The sequence below is a fragment of the Diadema antillarum genome, unplaced genomic scaffold (assembly GCF_040938485.1).
Source record: "Diadema antillarum isolate AM-2024a unplaced genomic scaffold, OU_Dant_1.0 seq00000946_RagTag, whole genome shotgun sequence".
In the NCBI taxonomy this organism is placed as follows: domain Eukaryota; kingdom Metazoa; phylum Echinodermata; class Echinoidea; order Diadematoida; family Diadematidae; genus Diadema; species Diadema antillarum.
This window is the reverse complement of record NW_027271795.1, coordinates 1,333,038-1,353,946: the sequence shown is the minus strand read 5'-3', so window position 1 is coordinate 1,353,946 and position 20,909 is coordinate 1,333,038. Positions and strand designations below refer to the sequence as shown.

The 20,909-nt window shown below is 40.7% G+C and overlaps 2 protein-coding genes across 2 annotated transcripts; one reads left to right on the top strand and one right to left on the bottom strand.

Moving 5' to 3' along the window:
- Nucleotides 1-433: 433 nt before the first annotated feature.
- Nucleotides 434-5,662, bottom strand: LOC139741719 (protein FAM81A-like). Its single transcript, XM_071652305.1, has 6 exons — nt 5,597-5,662; nt 4,799-4,996; nt 3,933-4,051; nt 3,205-3,334; nt 2,391-2,633; nt 434-772 (listed from the first exon to the last, which is right to left on the bottom strand). The coding sequence occupies exons 1-6, from the start codon at nt 5,660-5,662 to the stop codon at nt 434-436; spliced, it is 1,095 nt and encodes a 364-aa protein (XP_071508406.1).
- Nucleotides 5,663-12,523: 6,861 nt separating this feature from the next.
- On the top strand, nt 12,524-19,210 carry LOC139741718 (uncharacterized). Its single transcript, XM_071652304.1, has 2 exons — nt 12,524-12,639; nt 16,724-19,210. Exon 2 carries the CDS (start codon nt 16,858-16,860, stop codon nt 18,454-18,456), a length of 1,599 nt encoding a protein of 532 aa, XP_071508405.1. The 5' UTR covers nt 12,524-12,639; nt 16,724-16,857; the 3' UTR covers nt 18,457-19,210.
- Nucleotides 19,211-20,909: the final 1,699 nt, after the last annotated feature.

Here is a 20,909-nt window from a genome sequence, read left to right as displayed (position 1 = left end):
ATGTATCACTAGAATACTGTAAAGTGGATATTTTCCCCTGAGTAATTTTTTGCGTTTGGCCAGATAAGATGAGTCTCGCGTGCTTTTAATTCTGTGGAATCAAGACATGAACTACTGGAACAAATTGCCAGCTAAGATATTTGCGTGCTTTTATTTTTGCGCTAGTTTGTGGTTGCGCGAAATGCATGAAAATTTACACTTTTACAGTAAACAGGACTGTCACCTGAACCCAGTGCAAAATTGTGAAAAGATGAATCTCCCTTGCATTAGAGATTGTCTTGTTCCATGTCATATATTCCCACTCTTGAGTGAATACTCATTTCATGTATAATCTACTCTGAACTGCATGCTGTTTGGGAATGAGTATGTCCCCTGGCCAGTCAGACTCATGGATGTGAGCCACAGCAAATGCGGCCTACTCCTTCAGCGTCTCCTAGGTGACGACGACCAGCTTCTTCATCCTGGCCATCTCTGCCCGAAGCTCCTCGGCAAGGAGTACCTGCTTCCCTTCCAGCACCGCCCGCAGGCTTGTCAGGCTCTCCTTCAGAGCCTCCAGTCCCCCCGACATCTCCCCCTGGGCCTCCTCCACCACCGCCCTCAGCCGGCGCTCCAGGCGGAGCAGCTCGTTCTGGAGAGCGCTCTCGCTGGCCCTCTGGACCTCCCTCAGCCCTGCTTTGCTCTCGGACTTGGCCTCCCTCAGCTCCATTTCAAGCTTCTCCTGGCGTCTCTCCAAGGACGCGATTTTCTTCTGTAGAGACTCTTCTACCTCGTCCTGCATAACAATGTTACAGATGTTCATGATAGTTCTAGTATGCATGCAAAACTGTCAATTTTTTCTCTAAAATGTACACACGTGCACAAGAAACATATGAAAATATGCCATATAACACAATTTTAGTTGGGTAATGGCGCAAATGCGAAATATTAACCAAAAAAATTTGCCAGAAGTACTTACAGTCTCGGAGCATACCCGATCACGGTTGCTAAATGATGTTTTCACAATTGATTATCGATAATCAACACAGTCACAGCAGTAACTGTATCCTTCAATCTTCCATCCCATGATATCGCATGCAGCTTGTTGGAAAATATGATTGGTAGGGTACAATCGATCATCACGGAACACCCTACCTGCCCACTACTGAAATTGGAGGGAGCTTCAGAATTGAAAGATGTAACCATATTTTCAAAAATATTTACACTTTTTGATCTCAAAATACTCCAAAACATCTCGTTATCCTGGCAAATTGTGTCAGCCAGACAAGTTTCTTGGTAGATCCTTTTGATGTACTGTGAGCAAATTCCGAATGGTGGAAGATTAATTGTGAGCCTTCTGAGAACTATGTTTTGGCTTAAAGCTTATCTAGTACATTAATTTGAACCCCATCCCCCCCCCCCCCCAAAAAAAAAAAGGTTAAAAAATGGTTTAAGTAGCAGAAAGGCAAATTGGGGTTGGTATGGATTATACATGGTGACTTTGGATCCTTATCAAAATTTGGGCAAGCTATGGAGAGATAACCAGGCATTCATGATGCCTACCAAGTAGAGGCTACAGATGGCCATGCATAAGTAGCTTGTTATCTGTGAACCAAAGGAATACAGAACATCTTGAGGTGAAATGATTCTCCACTAAAGTATTTGACTCCATAATCAAATGGCAAAGATTCATATTGTCATATTATGAGGGAACTGATGTCGATCGCACAACCAGATATGATTAAAAATCCTCCTCTCTTACATGTAGTTACTACAGACTGGTTAGCAACAGTCATCAATGATTAAAATCTTAATAACTTTCTGGTCATTGTTCAGATACATCATTCACAAAACTAAGATCAGAGGAGGAAGGTAATCTACATATGTATATGATTGCCTTGAAGATTAAGTCAAAGTTCTCATAAAGCCTCTTGACAGTACTACATTAAAAATTGAGGAGTAATAATGTTTGTTTTTACCCAACAGATAGCAAATTTCTACATCATACAAACAGCATAAATAAACTGAATTTGAATTCGTATCTAATGAAATTACACCTAAACACAAATTTGTTCCTTGCAAATGCTGTTTGCTTTCAATTTCAAAGATAGATTGATGTTTGGTAGTGAAGACAACTTCATGTCTGATGTTTTTGTGTCTGTATGGAAGATTGCTTGGCAAAATAAGATGGTGAAGTGGAAAAAGAGGTGATTGCTGGAGAGCACTCAACTGGAGAGGTGAAAAAGTGGTCAATGTTTTAAAATGTCAGACTGAACATTTGCATTTGATGCATAATGAAATAGGATTTGGGGACAAATGATATCAATGGACAGCTCAACCAACATGAAATCCCACTATTCACAGCATGCAAAATACAAAATCGACTTAATGATTATAACTGTGGCAATTCTCACCACTTTCTTGTCCCGCTTGTGCTGCGACATGTCCATGGACATGGTCATTTCTCTCTCCAGCTTGGCTTGAGACGACAGTCCCTCTGTCCGGATGGACTCCACGGTGCGCTGCGTTTCGTCAATCAGGCTTTTGAGTCGGGCATCGAGGGTGGCCAGCGCCTGCTGGAACTTCTCCTCGGACGACGTCAGCCTTGCGCTGTGCTTGGATCTGTGCTCCTCCGAGCTGTCCCCTAACTTGGAGATCTGTCCCATGGAAAAATTGTATTGGGTCGAGAGAATCAAGAAGAAAGAACAATGAGACTATTTTCCTACATGAGCATGATGAGAAGAGTCTTCCCTGAATCTGGATTGATTTTTGAAGGAAACACACACATCTTAAGCATACACACACACACACACACACAAAAAAAAAAAAAAAAACCCACAAAGATATAACCTAAACCAACACCAATTGAGTGTATGCAAACTTTCCAAACACGAAGTTGGTTGGGTTGCGATTAGGATATCAAGTTTCACTATAACTGTTAACTGGATTAAGTGTATATAAAATGGGAGAGAAATGCCTCTATTTTACAACTGACCACATCCCAGAAGGTTATGACCATTAATTAAGTAATATTTCAAAAGCTCATTACGATATTGAGTGCAAATGTTGTATTTGTAATACTAACATACAAATTGGAAGGTGTTTTTTTTTTCCCCCTGCAAATTCTGAGGACCATGTAACCATTTTAAGGGGTGTCAAAAGCAAGCTAGGGCATAGTTACTGCATCTCAAATTCAACTGACTGCATACCATGAAATCAATTATTCACCTTCTCTTCCAGGAGTTTCTCTGTTCGAGTCTGATGACCCATGACTGTCTGCATCTGAAGGGTGAGTGTGCTGAGTGAGTCAAACATCTTCCTCATGTCGCCCGAGAGAACCGAGATATTGGCGTCACATCTTGGAGAGGGAGGAAGGAATAGAGACTAATAGGTCACACTGCACACTCGCTGGCCAAGAATATCACCCAGATGTGCTAAATATGTGCAAAATATACTAAAACTTGATTCATACTTTCAGGCAGTATGTGGCACTGTGAGCTTGGTGATAATGTAATCAAAAATTGACAGAACTGCAGTGATAAGTGAGAATATTGATTGATTCATGACATTTCACGATTCCAGTGAAAATGAAATTCCACCAATCAGAGTCCCAGTTCTAGTGAATCGAACCAGCCCGGTATCAAGTAATCAGCAAAGAGTATTTACAGATATTGCAGTGTGATATGAATTGTATTGCACACTGTCATCTGAAGAAGAAATTAAGTGAAAGTTTGAAGGGTTTGCAAATGATGGCTACAATTAGACACCTACACTGAGAAATGATAAACAACACCCCTTCACATCACAAAAAAAAAGGGGGTAACTAAAGAGGTTGGAAGTAATGCAGATACAATTTCTAAGAGCTTGTAGAGTACAAGTAAGAGAGATACAAAAACTCTATATTGGAAGTGAGGAAATAGTTGTTTTGGTGGAGTTTTTTCCCCCCACCTACGTACCTTGCAACCCTCGACCTCAAGTCGTTCACAGAGGTTGCCTGCTGCACCTCTAGACTGCGCATCAAGTTGTTGCTCATGGCACTGGCCTGGTCCCTTCCACTGAGCTGGCTCTCCAGGCTCTGTGCAGTGTACAAATATGCAGTGACACTTGTCTCAGGAGTAGCCTCCACATAGAGAAGCAAAAGGCTTTTCACTGTCACAGCTTTCTTGAGAGTTTGCCTTCTATTTATGATTACATATTGACTGACAATCCTTGCATCTATACTTTGAAACTAAAATGCAGTCAGGCAAAGTGGTTATGGACAGTCAGAAAAGTTTCAGCTGAATGTACAAATTTTAGGAATGACATATATTCATCACAATTCATATGGTATTAGCAACCACCAATAATACATGAATTTTTGCAAAGGACACAGGTAACACAACTTGCTGCTGTAAGTTTAGTATAATTTACATATGGGTGTCACTGGAACATAGAAAAAAGAAAACCCAAATGGAAATAACGAAGTGTGCTTTTCTCTAAATATAAAAAGTACATTTTGGATGAATTCTACAAGGCAAGGTACTAATAAGTACAGCTCTTATCAATCTTAACTAATCAACATAATTTAGTCAGGTTACAACCAGAGAAAGGTTAAGATTGTGCAATATCAAGTTAATTCAAGAAAAAAACAAACCTTTTGTTTCTGAACCGATGGCATACTGTTTTGCAATTAGGACAGCCAGCAAACATAGATAACTACGATCAACACTATTGATGATAGTTTACAACAGAAAAACATCACTAAATTTGACATAAATTTCTCCCCGAGGCTCAGCAAACTCAGTAAAATTGCTGCGTCATCTTCCCTACTGCTCGGGCTCACCTCAATTTCATGTCCCAGCCGCTTGAGGGCAGAAGTGACGGTGTGAAGGTGCTCCTGCAAGAGCCCCCTCAGCTGCCTGTCGGGCCACGCCCCGTACCCACTCTCCTCCATCATGTGGGAGACAATGGCATTCTTCAGCTCTGATGCCCGCTCTATCAGCATCCGAGAATTGGCCCCGCGGGAAGGCGATTCCACTACCTGCGTGAGTCAATGGAGATAGATGTTCAAGATTGCACTTGATCTTAAAACTCCGTACAGTGGACATTCGTTATAAGTCCTCAGTATCGGCAGTTTTCTTTCATTATATCAAAATTGTTGATTTTAAAAACGAAAAAATAAATGATAAAAAGCATAGAGCAGATGATGCCACAGCCTGAATTTGTACTTCATTGTTTCCAAATTTTGTTATAACCGTGTTCGTTTATAACAAGAGTGCACTGTATTCTATTCTTGGATGAAATCTGGTAAATATAATTTCTTCAATGAATCATTAGACATAATTCTGTATTTAACATGTGACACATTGATCAAAATTAGAAAGAAAAAGTTACATGGTAGATAAAATTTTCATGACCTCTTATACTCAGAAGGACCCATCCTCATAAAGTCTTGTTTACTCTGACATGTACTGCGATGCACCAACTCTTTTACAATGTGACTTGCTTCATTCTTGTTCAGCCGACAAACATAAAACAGCCCTTATAACTAAGGTATTTGTGAGAGGTGGTATATAGGTGAAATGTTTGAAGTCAACACAGATGCTTAATTTAAAGAGTGAAGTGACAATGATCAGCTCACCTGGTTTTCTACTACTCTCCCAACATTGCTCCAATTGCTCTGCAAAGGTGGCAACCTGCTTGCCATCTTCAAACTGACTGTCAACGCCGAGGTCCTACATGCAAAAGTTGTTCCTAGATGCTCCCACGAGTTGCTTGCCTTGTTGAGTTGTGCATGTGACAGTGGCAGATGCCTGGATACTGAAGACTACATCATGCTTTTGAGTTGCAATGGGTAAGCAATCAATATGGCTGTAGTAAATGGGATGTGCCTTTCATGTCACCTTCTTGATCTGGAAGAAACAGAGAGAAAAAAAGAAAGATAAACACCGAGTGTGTCTGTTTTTTGCATGTTATAATGTTAGTTTATTTTTTTATAGTTCTGATGAAGAAATATAAAAACAATCTATTTCTAAAGCTGTATGTTTATTCTTGCAAGTGACATGAAATACTGAAGCCTGACCTTTCAGGGGACCTTCCTATACCTCTATTTGTTCCTGAACTTCATAAACTCATGGTTCAAGAGCATGACACATTGACAGGCTGAGTAGTGATATCGCTACAACACGTATTTCCAATAATGGACACTTGCCAGCCGAGTATAGATTTCTAGTCAGGACTCGTCTTCCCAAAAGACCACCATATCTGAACTGTTGAACAATTCACCACAGACACAGTCAGCTAATTTCAGCTAAACATGAAGTTGAATCTGCACACAGAGTTCAGGTAACTCTTTTAGACCCTAGAGAGAGAGAGAGAGAGAGAGCAGTATAATATGATAGGAGAGCAGTATGATATGATAGGAGAGTAGTCGGTGAGTAGATAAGTCAATAATAAGACAATATTCACTTATTGAACCAACATAGGTAATAAACGCAGATGGATATCTCAAGTTCATGCATGCTGTAATGTAGCATATGAGAGATCGCACGGGAAGCAAAACCCAAGCAAAGGATCTCTATAGTAAGTTTGATAGCTAAAGCTCGTCTCTCTATACCGGTACCGGTACTTGCACTTGGTGCCCCCATACGATGTAACTTTAGTCTTTTGTTTCTTCCGCGATCTGCCGAATCACACACAGATGTATTTGTGAATGAATCACGACACAGGGATATTCCAAGGTAAAATTTAACAACGCTGATGTCCCCTGGGGGCATCAAGTGTTTGTACCATTATTCAATTTATGCCCCCGTATAGAAGAACGTTTAATCAATATTTCATACACATTACAGTTTTGAGGTCGCGCCAGAACAGTGCATCGTGCAAGGATTGCATTCTCTTTAACAAATAATCGTTTCTTCAGTTCTCTTTTTAGGGGTAAATCAAATGCCATAGATACAGAAACGGTGTAGGGTCTAGAAGAGTTACCTCTTCACCTCCCTGTCGTGCTGGGAAGTAGGATAGGAACTTAATTCACTGGAATTGGAAGCGGCTAGGCTTGCATTGCAAGCGGACACAGCCTTAGACAGAAAGATCCGTCTGTCCGGAGGACTCTTTTACATTTTGTCATTGACGCTGTCCTACGGAGGGGATCCGTGAAGCCAGACGCAGTCTCCGCGGAACATTCCCCGACGGACAGATACAGACCGATCTTTCGGTCAAACACAGCCTATGCCCTAGACAGAAAGATCCGTCTGTCCGGAGGACTCTTTTATATTTTGCCATTAACGCTGACGCAGTCTCCGCGGAACATTCCCCGACGGACAGATACAGACCGATCTTTCGGTCAACCTATGCCCATGCCATGCCCGTGGAGCGACTGTTGAGTGTTGAGCAGAATGAGAATGATTTTATACAAGAGCGAGACCCAAAATCACTGCACTGCTTATTTGAATAGAGAAGTTTTGCCGTAAGCTTATGTTGTTATGCAACCACAAGGTATATTTGCATGTCTTACATGACTATCATTGAAATGGTACTCACGTTTGCGGACAGCTTGTAAAACAGAAAGTGTGGATACACGTACACAGAGCTGAGACGTGTAGAGCCCCCGATTCCAAGAAAATACCACTGTTGTTTAATACTAGCTAGCGAGCTCACTCTCGCACATAGTAATTAACGTGTATGATATACGCGTACCGTCGCGATCGCAACGCCGTAAAGTTTAATAGTCTCATTTCGAGACTTTGGGTGTGTAATGTTCGATGTTCAGAACGACGACATAAGTGTTGTCTCGACGATCAATCATATAACTTGATTGTGGAAACGCTCTCATGCTCCTTATAAAATCTTAACAGTTTCTCTTAAAAGGCAAAGATGATAAGCAATGGACGTTCTTTCCCTCGGTCATTAACAGCGTCGCTTTGGGTTCAGATATAAAAACTCGAAGTCTGAGGCTAGCCGCGTGCTCATACAACAAAATGCACTGTATACAATAAAAATCAAAATCTGATATCTTTTTTTAATTTTAATTTTTATTTTTTTTTGTCACGGAAGTGGAAAGAGACTCCTACCTTATACACAAATCGTGGAAGTGGGAGCCGGGCCCGGAAGCCGGGAAAGTGGTTGAATATGTTACCAATCCAGCCTCATGACCCGTCCCCCCCCCCCCCGCTCTTGATCTCTCCCCCCATTCACTTGAGAAGAAACAAGAAATATAACAGCGGTTCATATTTTTCCTATGAACATCTTCTCAATCCCATCAATCTTCAATTTCAAAACCGCAATAGAAAAATATTGTCTATGTATAGGCCTATAGTGTTTGTATCACAGATACATTTACGGGGGCGGATCCGGGAGTTCCGGAAAAGGGGGGAGGGTGGACAAAGAGAAATATAGGGGGATGCATGCGCCCCTGTGCGCCCCCTCCTGGATCCGCCTGTGAATCATGTAAGATGTTGCCAGCAAGTAGTTTTGGGGGCCTGAGAATAAGAAAAGACATCAAGACAGTGTTTGCAGGAAGACTATGCTTGAGGAGAAAATGACGGTATTGAGAACTCGACAAAAAATGGAAATTAACAATGTCCAGGGGTGGATTTAGCTTTTTGCTATAGGGGAGGGAGTTGCCATAGTTTGGGTCATGACAAGCAAAAAGAAAAAAGTCCCATTTTCTGACGCCACTTCTTTTTCCATAAATCGCTGACAAGCAAGAAAACTTTGAGAGAAAAAAAAAGGGGGTATGATGGGGTCTTTATTTTCCGCTGTCATTTTTCTGCTATAACTAAAAAAAAAAGAAAGAAAGACGGAAAAGAAAACATCAATGGGGTTACTATCATTATGCTGCTCTAAAAACATGTATAGTAGGCCTACGTATTACATCATCATTGCGAAAATGAACATTTGATATGGCCTACCTTAAACGTGACTATAAAAACTTTGCAAGATTACAATGATAGGACATAACTTATCACCAAATCTTTTACGGAAAGAGAATGGCCTGAATGAGCTTTGAAATTTTGCACATCAGTGTCAAGAATGTCACGGGAAGTATGTAGGAGACTGCATACCACCTCGAGATCTCGTGTCATGAGTGGCGGCAAAGACTAATAATTTATTGTCTGTTACAATACTGTGTGTCCTTGGCGAAATCATGGCAGGTGTGAGTGTGTGTGTGTATGTGTGTGTGTGTGTGTGTGTGTGTGTGTGTGTGTGTGTGTGTGTGTGTGTGTGTGTGTGTGTGTGTGTGTGTGTGTGTGTGTGTGTGTGTGTGTGTGTGTGTGTGTTATAGAGATATAAAGTTAAGGTTATTTTTAGGATACGTTATTAATGCTTTCTATTTAATCATAATTATGAAATTGTTCCATCTGAGAGCATAAAGTAACAAGCTATACCATCAGCCTTTCAGGTACAACCCAATATACTCGATGCCATTTACATTAATTGGAATTTAGTTTGAATGCATGAGCGTTGATAATCGGGCAGCAAGGCTCAGGCAAGCTGTCATCTGATTCTTTCAGGGGTGGATCAAGGAATTCTGTAAAAGGGGACAGCAACTAATATTTCTGGTGCCACTTCCGGGTTTCACGTCATGTTTTTTTTCTGTTAGCATTTCTTTTGTTTTTAACGAGAAATAAGGGGGCGTGCGCCGGTTGCACCCCCACCCCGGATCTGCCACTGTCTTTTGTTGTGAAGGTGAGCATAAAACGAGGAATTGCTATCAGACTACAGTCTATAAAATTTGTACTCCAAGTTTTTGATGACTGTCAAATCATCAATGAACTTGCAAAATACAGTTAGCTTTCTGGCATTCCTGAAATTTACCATTCTATTTCATTATACAACCATAGTAACATGCAAACGTTTTCAAAATATCTATAACAAAATTTACTTAATATTTATGTGTATTATTTCTCACATCATGCACTCGACATTGTGATGAGGTATTGTGAATAACATAGACTTTATGGGGAATAATATCAAAAGTTATATGATCATCATACAAATATATTGCATGTGTGTGTCATGTGTGTGTGTGTATTATGTAAAGAGGTTTCTTTCTAAGAAAAAAATCGGGTGAAAATATTCACTCTTAAAGGAGTAAATACAAAAAAGAGTGAATTTTGAGTTAAAATGTTCATTTTCACTCATTTGGAGTGACCTCCGAGGATCACTCGAAGATTTTGAAGTGACGCCTTCCCTGAGGTCACTCTAAGACGAGTGAAAATGAAAATATTCACTCAAAATTCACTCCAATTTCACTCCTGGTGTTTTTTATTCACTCCTTTAAGAATTAACATTTTCACTCGATTTTTTTTAGAGAGTACAGAGTTATACATATAGAATCAAGTCAATATACTTTCAAGCTGGAAAACATAAACAAGCTATTCCATCCACCTTACATAGACCTATACCCATGACATAGGCTTATACATGTTTTCACACCAGTTTAAATGCATTTTAGAGTTGATAATCATTCAGCAAGGCTTATCAGGCAAGCTAAATGTATAAGTTGTCATTAAAACATATTTTGTTTGAACGGCGTGCATGCAGAAGTACATGAAAGCAAAGTCATCATCATAGCAATTCACCATCAAGCAATTACTACTGAGTAGCTCCAACCATCCATCAATGTAACACTCGTCTTATTATTAGTCTTTTTATCTTTTTATCTTCACACCACGTGTATTTTCTCCCTCTCTCCCCCTCTTTCTCATCCTTCTCTTACTGCATGACAGCGACTCAGCCGGGGAAGGGATTTTCCAGGGTCTCTGTTTCCGGTTAGGTTTCCCGTCTTTTGTAGGCCCGGTCCCACTGCACTTACGGATGCAAAGAGGATGTAAAACGTAAAAAAGATCTTGCCATCCGTTGGAAAACGCTACGCATCCGCTGTGTATACATCGCATACGTGTTTAATACGATCTATCCATCGAGCATCCGTCCATGGTGATTTCATCCGCGCAAAAAGTTTTAAGCTGCTTAAAACTTTTAGAACGGATGAACTTTCCGCCGTGTACGATGTAAATCCGCGATATACGAGCAACAAACGTTGTATGTCCGTTATCATCCTTTAAACGTCCGCTGTATCCTCTTTGCATCCTCTGGGCGTCCTCGCAACTCACAACTGCTGCAGCTGATAACGGAAAAAAGGAGGAAAGATAAGGTACATGGAACGTCTGTACATCGTTAGTAACACGGAAATAGAAAGGATGTAAGCGTTTGCATCTCGTATATAAAGTATTTAAAACGGACAAAGCGTTTGTTTCCGTTACGCGTACGTGATGCATCCGCTTCATCCGCTCTGCATCCGCTCTTTCCGCTATGCATCCGCTTCGCAATTATCCCCGGTAACCCCTTCGGAGCTGTCATCCACTTCCATCCGCTTTTATCCGCTAGGCTTCCGATGAACATCCGTTTAACATCCCCGCTACCCACGTCAGTTCTTTTCCGTTCTGTTTTCGCAAATTTTCGCCAATTTCTGGAGCGGATGAAAGCGGATGGAGCCACCCCCGAAATTTTGCTGTTTTGAAATTTTGTCCGCTGTGTCCTTTCTGGATACGTTTTGTGTCCATCGGCCAGTGGGACCGGGCCTAGGCCTATTTAATCACATGATTTTGTTAGGTGACGTATTAATACGTGTGGGGGAATACACCCTATACAACCACTGCTTTTGCATTCCTCCCAGCGTACATATAGGGTCTGCTTACAATATTCTGTAAAGTTATGCATTGTGATGTAATTTACGTATTCAATTTCTGTAAAATATGTCTGTTTCTTTGTTCCTGTTTGAAATTCAAAAGAGTGAATGACTGATGAATGAATGAATGAATGTGAATTGAAAAAAATTTCGAACTGGTGTCAAACTAGTCTATAAACTTTATACGCAAAGATAAATGATAGGTTGTTGAATCATCAATGAATTTGCAATTCAAAATGCTGTTAGCTTTCAATTCCTGAAATTTACCATTCCATTTTGGTGTATAGCCATCGTACATATTTGCATGTTGTTGATATCATAACATGAAAACATCAGAAATATATTGAAATCCATAAATAAAATCAAATGTAATAAATAGGTCCTATGATTTCTAAATACCGCTGCCTGTGAAGCATGTGTAACAAGTTTTGATTTATAATCCAATTTAGATTATTATCATGATGGCCTTAGGCCTATAGGACTCTGTGTAGGATATTTTTTTTATATTCTATGAGTATTATTATCTATTTATATCTCTCACTTAGGCCTACTTGCCAAGGGGTCTACGAGCACAAGTCATCGGTGATACTAAGTAGCTCAATGCTTCAGCTAAGGCCTGATACATATTCATCATGTTCATATTCGATCTTATTTTAACTAGACATGCTGTCATTCAAAAAGTGAGATTGCGCAGCGAGCAGTCGGAAAAGGCGGCTGCTTCAAGATACTCGTAGATCACTCGCCGATTTCCCAGCGTTCTCTCTCGGTAGCGCTCTGCCAACTCGCAAAGAATAACAATGGCAGCAGCCGTAGTCCAGAGCCAGAATGCGCCCTTGCGTGCAATGTGGATCACGTGTCACCTCCACCTTGCAGTCGCGCCACTCGGTGCGTCGACGACGCCGATGTCGAAGTCGCTTTGCGCACGCGCATTGGGATTTTGATGAGGAAAATCGATGTAATTTGCTTAGTGTTCCTGCTGTCCGTGAATTCAGGTAAATAAGAACGTGGCGAAATTCCTTCTTTCTTGCATGTATTCTTATCAGGTTTAGTTGTATCATCTTCTCCTATATCTTACCTGTATGTTAGATTGAAAAAAATTCCATTAAAAATACTGTAAGTGTTGTTTAAGGTCGGGAAGCTATTCGCATTCGTGTTCTTCCTGCGTGTTGGGAGTGCATAGAATGGGAGCAGTTGTGTGGTCCCATACGTAGTAAAAGACGCTGCTTTGCTAGTGGCGTTCAGTTCAGATCAGCGTTGATTGGAACTTCATGCCTGACTTGTTTGGCTATCGTTGAATGCTACTGTCTAATCGTTTCCACCTTCTAGTTCTTGCTGAACACTCTTAGCTTTAATATTCATATTCATCCTATTTGATGTGTAACTTGACAGTGGCAGTGTGATCTAAGGATCAATTGTTAGGAAATGCGATAGATTTGGATTAAGGATGGACTTCACTTTGTAACTGGCAGCAGCAGTCAATCAATGACAAAGTGATTTCCCTGACTTGGGAATCCCTCAATACACCATCTGTCTATTTTTGTACATAGTTACACATTGGGCATACTTGTGAAATAGGGGCCACCACTGCATGCGCTGTACTAATAATACGGCGCGATGGCATGAGCGGTGGCTTTCCTGTTACTGTAGTGTTTACTGTTGAGTTACTGGTGAATTCAGCCTCACTGTGTTGTGTGTGGCATTTGACGACGGTACATAGCTTAAGCACATCGGTGGGTGGGGCTTTCTTCCACAGTATAGCGATTATACTCGTGAATGCAGCCCCACCAAACAATGTTTACGCAACACAGCCCACAGCGGCGGGGCCGAGTTTCCACAGCATAGCATCTTTCGTCCTTACTTCTTTCCTTTTTTCCTTTGTTCTTCAAGTAGGGACCTACAACATTTTATTCTCGGAAGGACTTCCTAATATTATAATGTCCCTCGACTAATTTAACAGCCAATTAAACCAAATTCAACCCCAACCTAACCCTAACCCTAAACCTAACCTTGCTTGCTCGCGCACGGATGCATGTGCACTGCGGCGCAGTGGGGCCGATTTCATGATTTTGCCACACATTGTTTGCAAAAAAGGGGAAAAAAAGGAAAAACAAGTGACAGCTGCAAAAAGAGCTAGTAGGACTCTAGTAGGCATAGGGAACTAGTTCTAGGTACATGACATGGTTAAGAACTATCAACCTACATGATAGGAAATCTGGCTGTCATAAATTCACAGTATATTTGTAATGTTAATTCATAAGTAGAGTTTTCTAGTACCAGTAGCTCGCAGCAATCAAGCATGTTGTTTGGGCTAACTTTTTATAATTATCAGGTAAAAGACAAAAAGGCTTTCTCTCTAGACAAGACATGAATGATACTAAAAAGTAGAAGTGCTAAACTGCCATAAAATTTCATTTCAAACACTAGCCTTTCAATTCATTACCAGGTAGGGCCCTTTACCTTGTTTACTTTTTTTAACCTCAAATCAATAATTTACAATGTTACAAATATTCATATTCCAAAACATTTAAAGGACAAGCCCACCCTCATACACATGTGGATTGAGTGAATACAGTAATATTAGTAGAACACACCAGTGAAAATTTGGGAGAAATTGGGCAATCCGTTCAAAAGTTATGAATTTTTAAAGTATCTGCACAGTCACTGCTGGATGAGAAGACTACTACAGTGTATGATGTTACATGCGTACAACGCTATAAAGAAAATATGAAGAAAATTTCACAAAATTTTACTTTTTGAAAAAAGTGTACATTTCCTCAACTTGTCACTGATGTGCATGTATGCAAAGGGTAATATTATTCCCCATACCTTCTGAAAGAGGGAAGTCCAGTGTTCTTTTATTATGCGAGAAAAGTGAAAATATGTTGAATTTTCTTTATATTTTTACTATATCGTTGTACACATGTGACATCACAAGCTGTTGTATGTAGTCTTCTCATCCAGCAGTGACGAAGCAGAAATTTCAAAAATTCATAACTTTTAAACGGATTGTCTGATTTTCCTCAAACTCTTGCTGATGTGTTCTATTTATACTGCTGCATTCATTCAATCCTCATGTCTATGAAGGTGACCTTGTCCTTTAAGTATTAGTAAAATGATGATTATCACAGTTTAGGTGTTTTTACAAACCTATAGTTAAGCATTTAGTATTTTTAAACAGACTTCGCAATTATTCTGTACACGAAAATATTTAATTTGAAGTAATGTTTATTATAGATATATTTTTTTCTGCCTTTGTATTTATGTATGGTCCTTTTTTGGCATTATGCATTGTCAATTAAATTCAGCCTTTGTGCTGTGATGAATAAACTACCATAAACCATATAAAATTGAAGTGTAATGAGCAAGATCTCCCTTTAGACATCTTGGTGCCCACAGCCAGTGATTAACAAGACTGTTGATGAATACATCGTACTAAACTCAGTTTTTAGAAGGCCTTGACAACCAATTCTCTTGCAGCCCTTCTCAGTGTTGCATTGTTAATTTGCTAAGTAGGGTCTACTACTCTACATTGGATATTAGGTTAAGATACACACTTATATTGAATATAGTATGCCCTACATTTTGACCAGCAGTGTCCTAAAGTTCAAAATCACTGATGGTAGATTATGAAGGTGGTAGATAGCAGATCATGTTGATCATGTGGGACACCATTACTATATTGCATGGTTATACAGGGGAAAGATAAGACAGGGTGGCAGTTCCACTCGGGGTTGGCCACATGTATGAAATTATCCTTTATTGTAACTTTCGTGAAAATGCACTCTGATCAGATTTAGCTAGAATTGTCTGCAGGGTGACGGAATGCAGAGTTACTGAAAAGCTACCTTTGGTTCCTGTGTGTATTGTTTGTAGAAAGAAACCTGTATAGGTAAAGAATTGACAATACAATGTACAGTGTAAAATTGTTTGTTAGGTCCTTGAAAGAGGTAGTTACGAGTGAATGAATTACATGTAAATACCGTTAAAGCGCACAACAGGGAAGTTACATCATGGTTGAATATGTTAGTACATGTATGTCTTTCAGAAGCACTCAAGACCATCACCTTGACCTACAGAAACCAATTATGTGCATGATATTAAGCAAATAATCAACGTTGGTGAAGGTGATGGGACAAACTATCACTTCCGAGGCGATCTGGATGTAGCTATCTTTCCGAAGCGCAGCTGAGGAAAGATAGCGTACACATTCAGATCGCCGAGGAAGTGATAGCTTGTCTCATTGCCTGAAACTAAAAGTTGATTATTTGCTTTATATTCCACATCTAGGGTCCTAGAAATTCCCATTTTATTCCACATCTGAAACCGTTTTAGCTGTCTTTAGGTATCCCTAAGGCTTAGGCTACGTGTGCGCGTAGATGACATAACAATGAATTTGCTGCGAGCGCCGCGCGGCACCGAAGTGAAAGTGCGTTGCACTGTGTACTATCAAGTGACCTAGGTCACATGATAGTCCACAGTGCAACGCACTTTTATTTCGCGCGTACTCATCTTGCGTTAGGACTGTGTGGACTGTGTGGAGATCAGCGAAACAAAAGGGACTATCAACATAGAGTGTAACGAACTTTTCTTCTCAGGTGATGTGATGGGCAAAACTACGCTTCATCACGTGATCAGCTCTGGACCAATCCTACTGCAACATTCTTAGTATGTGGAATATAATAATATTTAGCAGCTTGGCAAAGCACTAATTAGATTATCTCTTGTTTCCTAGGTGTGTTGTTTATGAAGAAAGCGACAAAAAAAAGTGATATCTGCATCATTAGAAATACAGTACACTCCCGTTATAACAAACATTGTTATAACGAAATTCTTGTCACAACAAAATAACAGTTAAGGCCCCCAAATTTTCATCCATATATTCTTAGTAAATGTACTCTACTTTTCTGTTGTAATAATTTATTATTTTTTTTTATTGCACAAAAGAAAACTGCTGGTCCCAAGGACTTTGTTATGATGGGAGTTGCCTGTTAACTCTTCAAACAAGATTTCTTATTCCGTAATGCAGTCTACCATCATTTACCCCCCCCCCCCTTTGTTTTTGCATTTTATTTACAGGCCATAAGGAGACCACCATAGGAAGCATAGGAAGATAAGGGAAGAGTTCATGGCAAACGGGTGATGAGTAGCAGAGAACTGTGGTGCTTGCTCCCCCTGCACGTACATGGAAAGTCTCATGAAAGTCCATTCAAATGGCTGGCAACACCAAATCTCCCCTGGAGCGAATCTGTCGTGTTCTCTCAAGCAAGAATAAGAATGTGGAGGAAAATGACAATCAGGGTGACGCGGAGCGCCTCTCTAATCCCGTCACTTCGGCCCTTCAGTATCGCTACCAGTGCGACAAGTGCGATCAGTCATTCTCGTCAAAAGGAAGCTGCTGGAACCACAAGAAGCGTGTGCACCCAACGGACGACGACCTGACCAAGCACTGGAACACCTGCGAGCACTGTGGCAAAAGCTTCTTCTACAAGAAGCAGTACGACATGCACATGAAGAATTGCGCAGGTGCCATGCCAGAGGAGGCTGTGCTCCGCTGTCCCATGTGCTCTTTCACTTGTCTGGAAAAGTTGGACCTTGCTGACCACGTGATGAACCATGATCACGAGCAGGAGATTGTAGAGGTGACTCCAGATGACGGCGCACTGGAGCCGCATGTTTTAGAGGAGGCCATGTACACCAGAGATAATAACGGCCAATATTACGGGGACGTCGCCACATCCAGTCCGACCATGTTTGCTGATGATGGCATGCCCGACGAAGCGGATGTGGAAATAAAACAGTCAGAGAAAGGGACCTGGCAGTGCCCAATGTGCCCGATCCGCTGCACAGAGAAAGAAGACGTCAAGATCCACATGAAAGATAGGCATCTCAACAAAGTGCGCAAACATGCGTGTAGTATCTGTAAACGTGCTTTCACACATAGCTCTGGACTCAAGCAGCATATAACACGTGTCCATGGAGTGCCTGGACCCCCGCCTGATCCCGACGGGGCCAAATACTTCAAGTGCGGACTGTGTGGCAAGGCCTTCTCCCTGGTTCGCAGCCTTATTAGTCACTGGCCTACCCACAAGCTGCAGACCAGCAGCAGTCTGGAGAATTTCCAGTGCATCCTCTGCAATGCTTTCTTCCAGCTTCCCTCACAGCTCCAAGATCACTTCATCAAGCAGCATCCGCAGGAAGCAACGATGGGCTCTGTTCCGGCAACGCCCACTTCGTCTTCTGAGAAGCGTGGTATCCAGGAAGTTTCGAGTGAGCTGGGTCCTCCTGTCAAGATGGAGAAACTTGATGATGCTGCATCTGATGAGGATAGGGACTCTTCACGGGGGGTACCGGGACTCTTGTCAAACCAGGAAATTGTGGACGCGGATGAACAGCCAAGTGCGGCCACTCGCAAGATGCGTGCAACCACCTCGGCATCGAGCCCGACCAACCGCATCAACCACTCTTTCCAGACGCAGAACAATGCCCGGGACGCGGACGCTGACGATCGTCCACCCAGCCACATCAGCAGCATGACGGGTTCTGAGCCCTCCAAGGAGGCAACAGTCGACGGCGGCAATGACGACGCGGAGCCCACGAGTTCCCAGTCCTGTGTCAGCTGCATGGAGAAGTCGGGTCGGCTCCTTTCCAGCTGCAAGCATTGCGGCATCTACTTCACAGACTTTGTCATGCACACTCTGCACATGGGTCTGCACGGCCAGGAGCATCCATTCCAGTGCCACCACTGTGGCAAGAACTGCGGGGACAAGTATAACTTCTTCACCCATGTCTACAGAGAGTCGCACATGTGAATGGAACGGTGGCCATAAGAGCCCCTTCTCTTTCTGCTGTGTGAGTCTTGGTTGTAAATACACTGGAACGACTGACTTAAAGCCTTCACAGTTCAATTGCCTTAATTGTACCATTACAGTGTTCGTAAATTATTGTCTGTAGATTTTCGGGATTTCTCGCAATTTAATGTTTTGCTTTATTGCAGGTCAGCTCAAATGTCCCATTTGCTGACATTATGTTTTTGTGAAATTTTGAACAAGGCAAATTAAGTTATAGTAGGTAAAAAGTTGTATCAAATGATAATGCCTATGTCATATTGTGATATGTACTCAAACATTGTAATCAATCTAGTATTTTCAGTTGTCTTCTCTAAAGATGAGAGAAACATTGTGTAAGTGTTTGAAAAGAACTTAATTCAGCTCAGCTCATTTGATTGCTATTTACAATGCAAGACAACTGTTCATGAAACATCATCTCCACTTTACTTTCTCTACAGTGAGCAGGCATAAAATGTAGAGTAGACTGGAAAGCAATATTCTTTTACAGTACGTGGCAAAGCTGAACATGCAATAAGCACAACATTCAGAAGTCTATGTACTTCTACTCAATATACACAAAACTTTTGAATGTGGCACAACTTGGTTTCTTTGTCCAGTAGACCAGAATGTATGTAGTCTGACGTACTTTCATGGAACGACTAAGAAGATTTAGGCATCATAACTTTATGAAATTGCAGACTCCAAAGTATTTTTGCAATAAGGAGAACATGAGTAACGGGGGATCACGCTGAATAGAACATCTTTAGTAGTTTCTCTTTTTCTTTCTTCAAAGATGTCTATAAATACTTTTAACAAAAGAATGGTAACCATTTTTTTTTAAGCTGTTACGAGATAGAGAAATGATGAATGATATGTTTGCTGTTTTGTATGTATATGGTAATGATCTTGTGTTTCTTTGTACAGAAAGATAAAACTATGCTTCTTGTTGTGCCTTCTTTGAAATGAGACTAAGTTCCGTCTTTGTTACTATGTAAGACTGTGTTATAATCACTGTTTACATTGCAATCAATTATCAGTCTGTGAAGAACTTGTATATAGCCAAGTCTCAAAGGATATTTTTTGAGACAGAGTAAATTATGCACATTTTTCTGATCTTGCTTTGCCCCCAACTATGAATGTAAAAATATGAATGAAACCTGTAAGACGAACAAAGAGTGAAGCTCATTAAGTTATATATTATGTAGATTTGTGAACATCAAGATATTGCATTATCCAGGGGAAAAAAAAAAGATAAAAGAGACACTTCAAATGTTACTCATATTGACATGTACCAAGTGATGGTAATACACTTCAATCTCATTCCGAAGACTGTTGCATATCCTTTACATAAACTCGAGACGGATGTTTGGGATGCCTTGCACAGTATTGCGCTGCTCTTCTTGTGTTGTCTTAAAAGAAAAAGGGCAAAGATGAGACCATCTAATCACAGGGAGGTAGTACAGCACATCGATCACCAACAATGTCTTTCTATGCAGTCCTGTAATTTTTTATGTGGTTCAAAGGGTAGAAATGTTCTGCTTTGGAAAAATTTACTGTAACAATTATCACATGATTTCCTTGTGGTGAATAACTGACCCCCCCCCCCCCAAAAAAAAAAAAGACAACAGTTTTTGTGTTGAGCTCTGAAGAATGACTTCAAATTTCACGTACACCTGTACAAGTACATGTCCTGTTTCTTAACAGAAAAACATAAATTAAGTGGTCAACACATTGTTATCTGCTATGCTGAGAGGCCTTACATGATTTGGAAGGGTTGCAAAAATTGTTATTTGAAGGATTTTTTTTTTTTTTTAATGGTGATTGGAGTTGAATTTAAAAGCATCTTATTATTGTTCTGTGATAAAATGAAAGTACAACAGAGTGGAAATTTTACAATGTGTAGATCTTATTAGGCTCGTTCACATTCGGAATTATTATATAAAAAATCTAAGTGCTTGACCCTTTCCTTAGACACTGTAATGAAAAATCGCGGCGTTGGGTCACTTAGGGGGAAAAAAAATTATGACTTTTTCATGCTGTAATGTTCATGCGCAATTGTCTGCTAATAACAGTCTGCTGTATGCAATCATGGTTGTGATATGAACTGGGGCCTGGCCAACGAGCTCACATTTCATGTGTGGCCATGGGAAGTTGGAGGTATAGAGCCAACTTGATAAGAATTATGAATTTTCTGCAAATCATCTTCTAACCCTCCCTGCAAACTTCACAGTTAGAAAATGAAGTTGGACCAATTTTATTCAGGTGTGTTATTGTTTTCAGGCCACCTTTTGGGTTGCTTTTGGCTGTTGCCTAGTGACTTCACCAATGTGGAACAATTTTTCGAATGTCCAGAGTTTTCACTGGCAGTGTGAATGATCTCATATACATATTAAATCATCGATAATGACACATTTCAGATCACTGGATTGGGAGTT

Bases quoted from the DNA above. Each gene is read 5' to 3' on its own strand.
- LOC139741719 (XM_071652305.1), bottom strand. From the start codon at position 5,662: ATGGCAAGCAGGTTGCCACCTTTGCAGAGCAATTGGAGCAATGTTGGG. The intron at 4,997-5,596 runs GTGAGCTGATCA...TGACTCACGCAG, and splicing joins GGAGAGTAGTAGAAAACCAG to GTAGTGGAATCGCCTTCCCG. The intron at 3,335-3,932 runs GTACGTAGGTGG...TCCCTCTCCAAG, and splicing joins TTGAGGTCGAGGGTTGCAAG to ATGTGACGCCAATATCTCGG.
- LOC139741718 (XM_071652304.1), top strand. From the start codon at position 16,858: ATGGCTGGCAACACCAAATCTCCCCTGGAGCGAATCTGTCGTGTTCTC.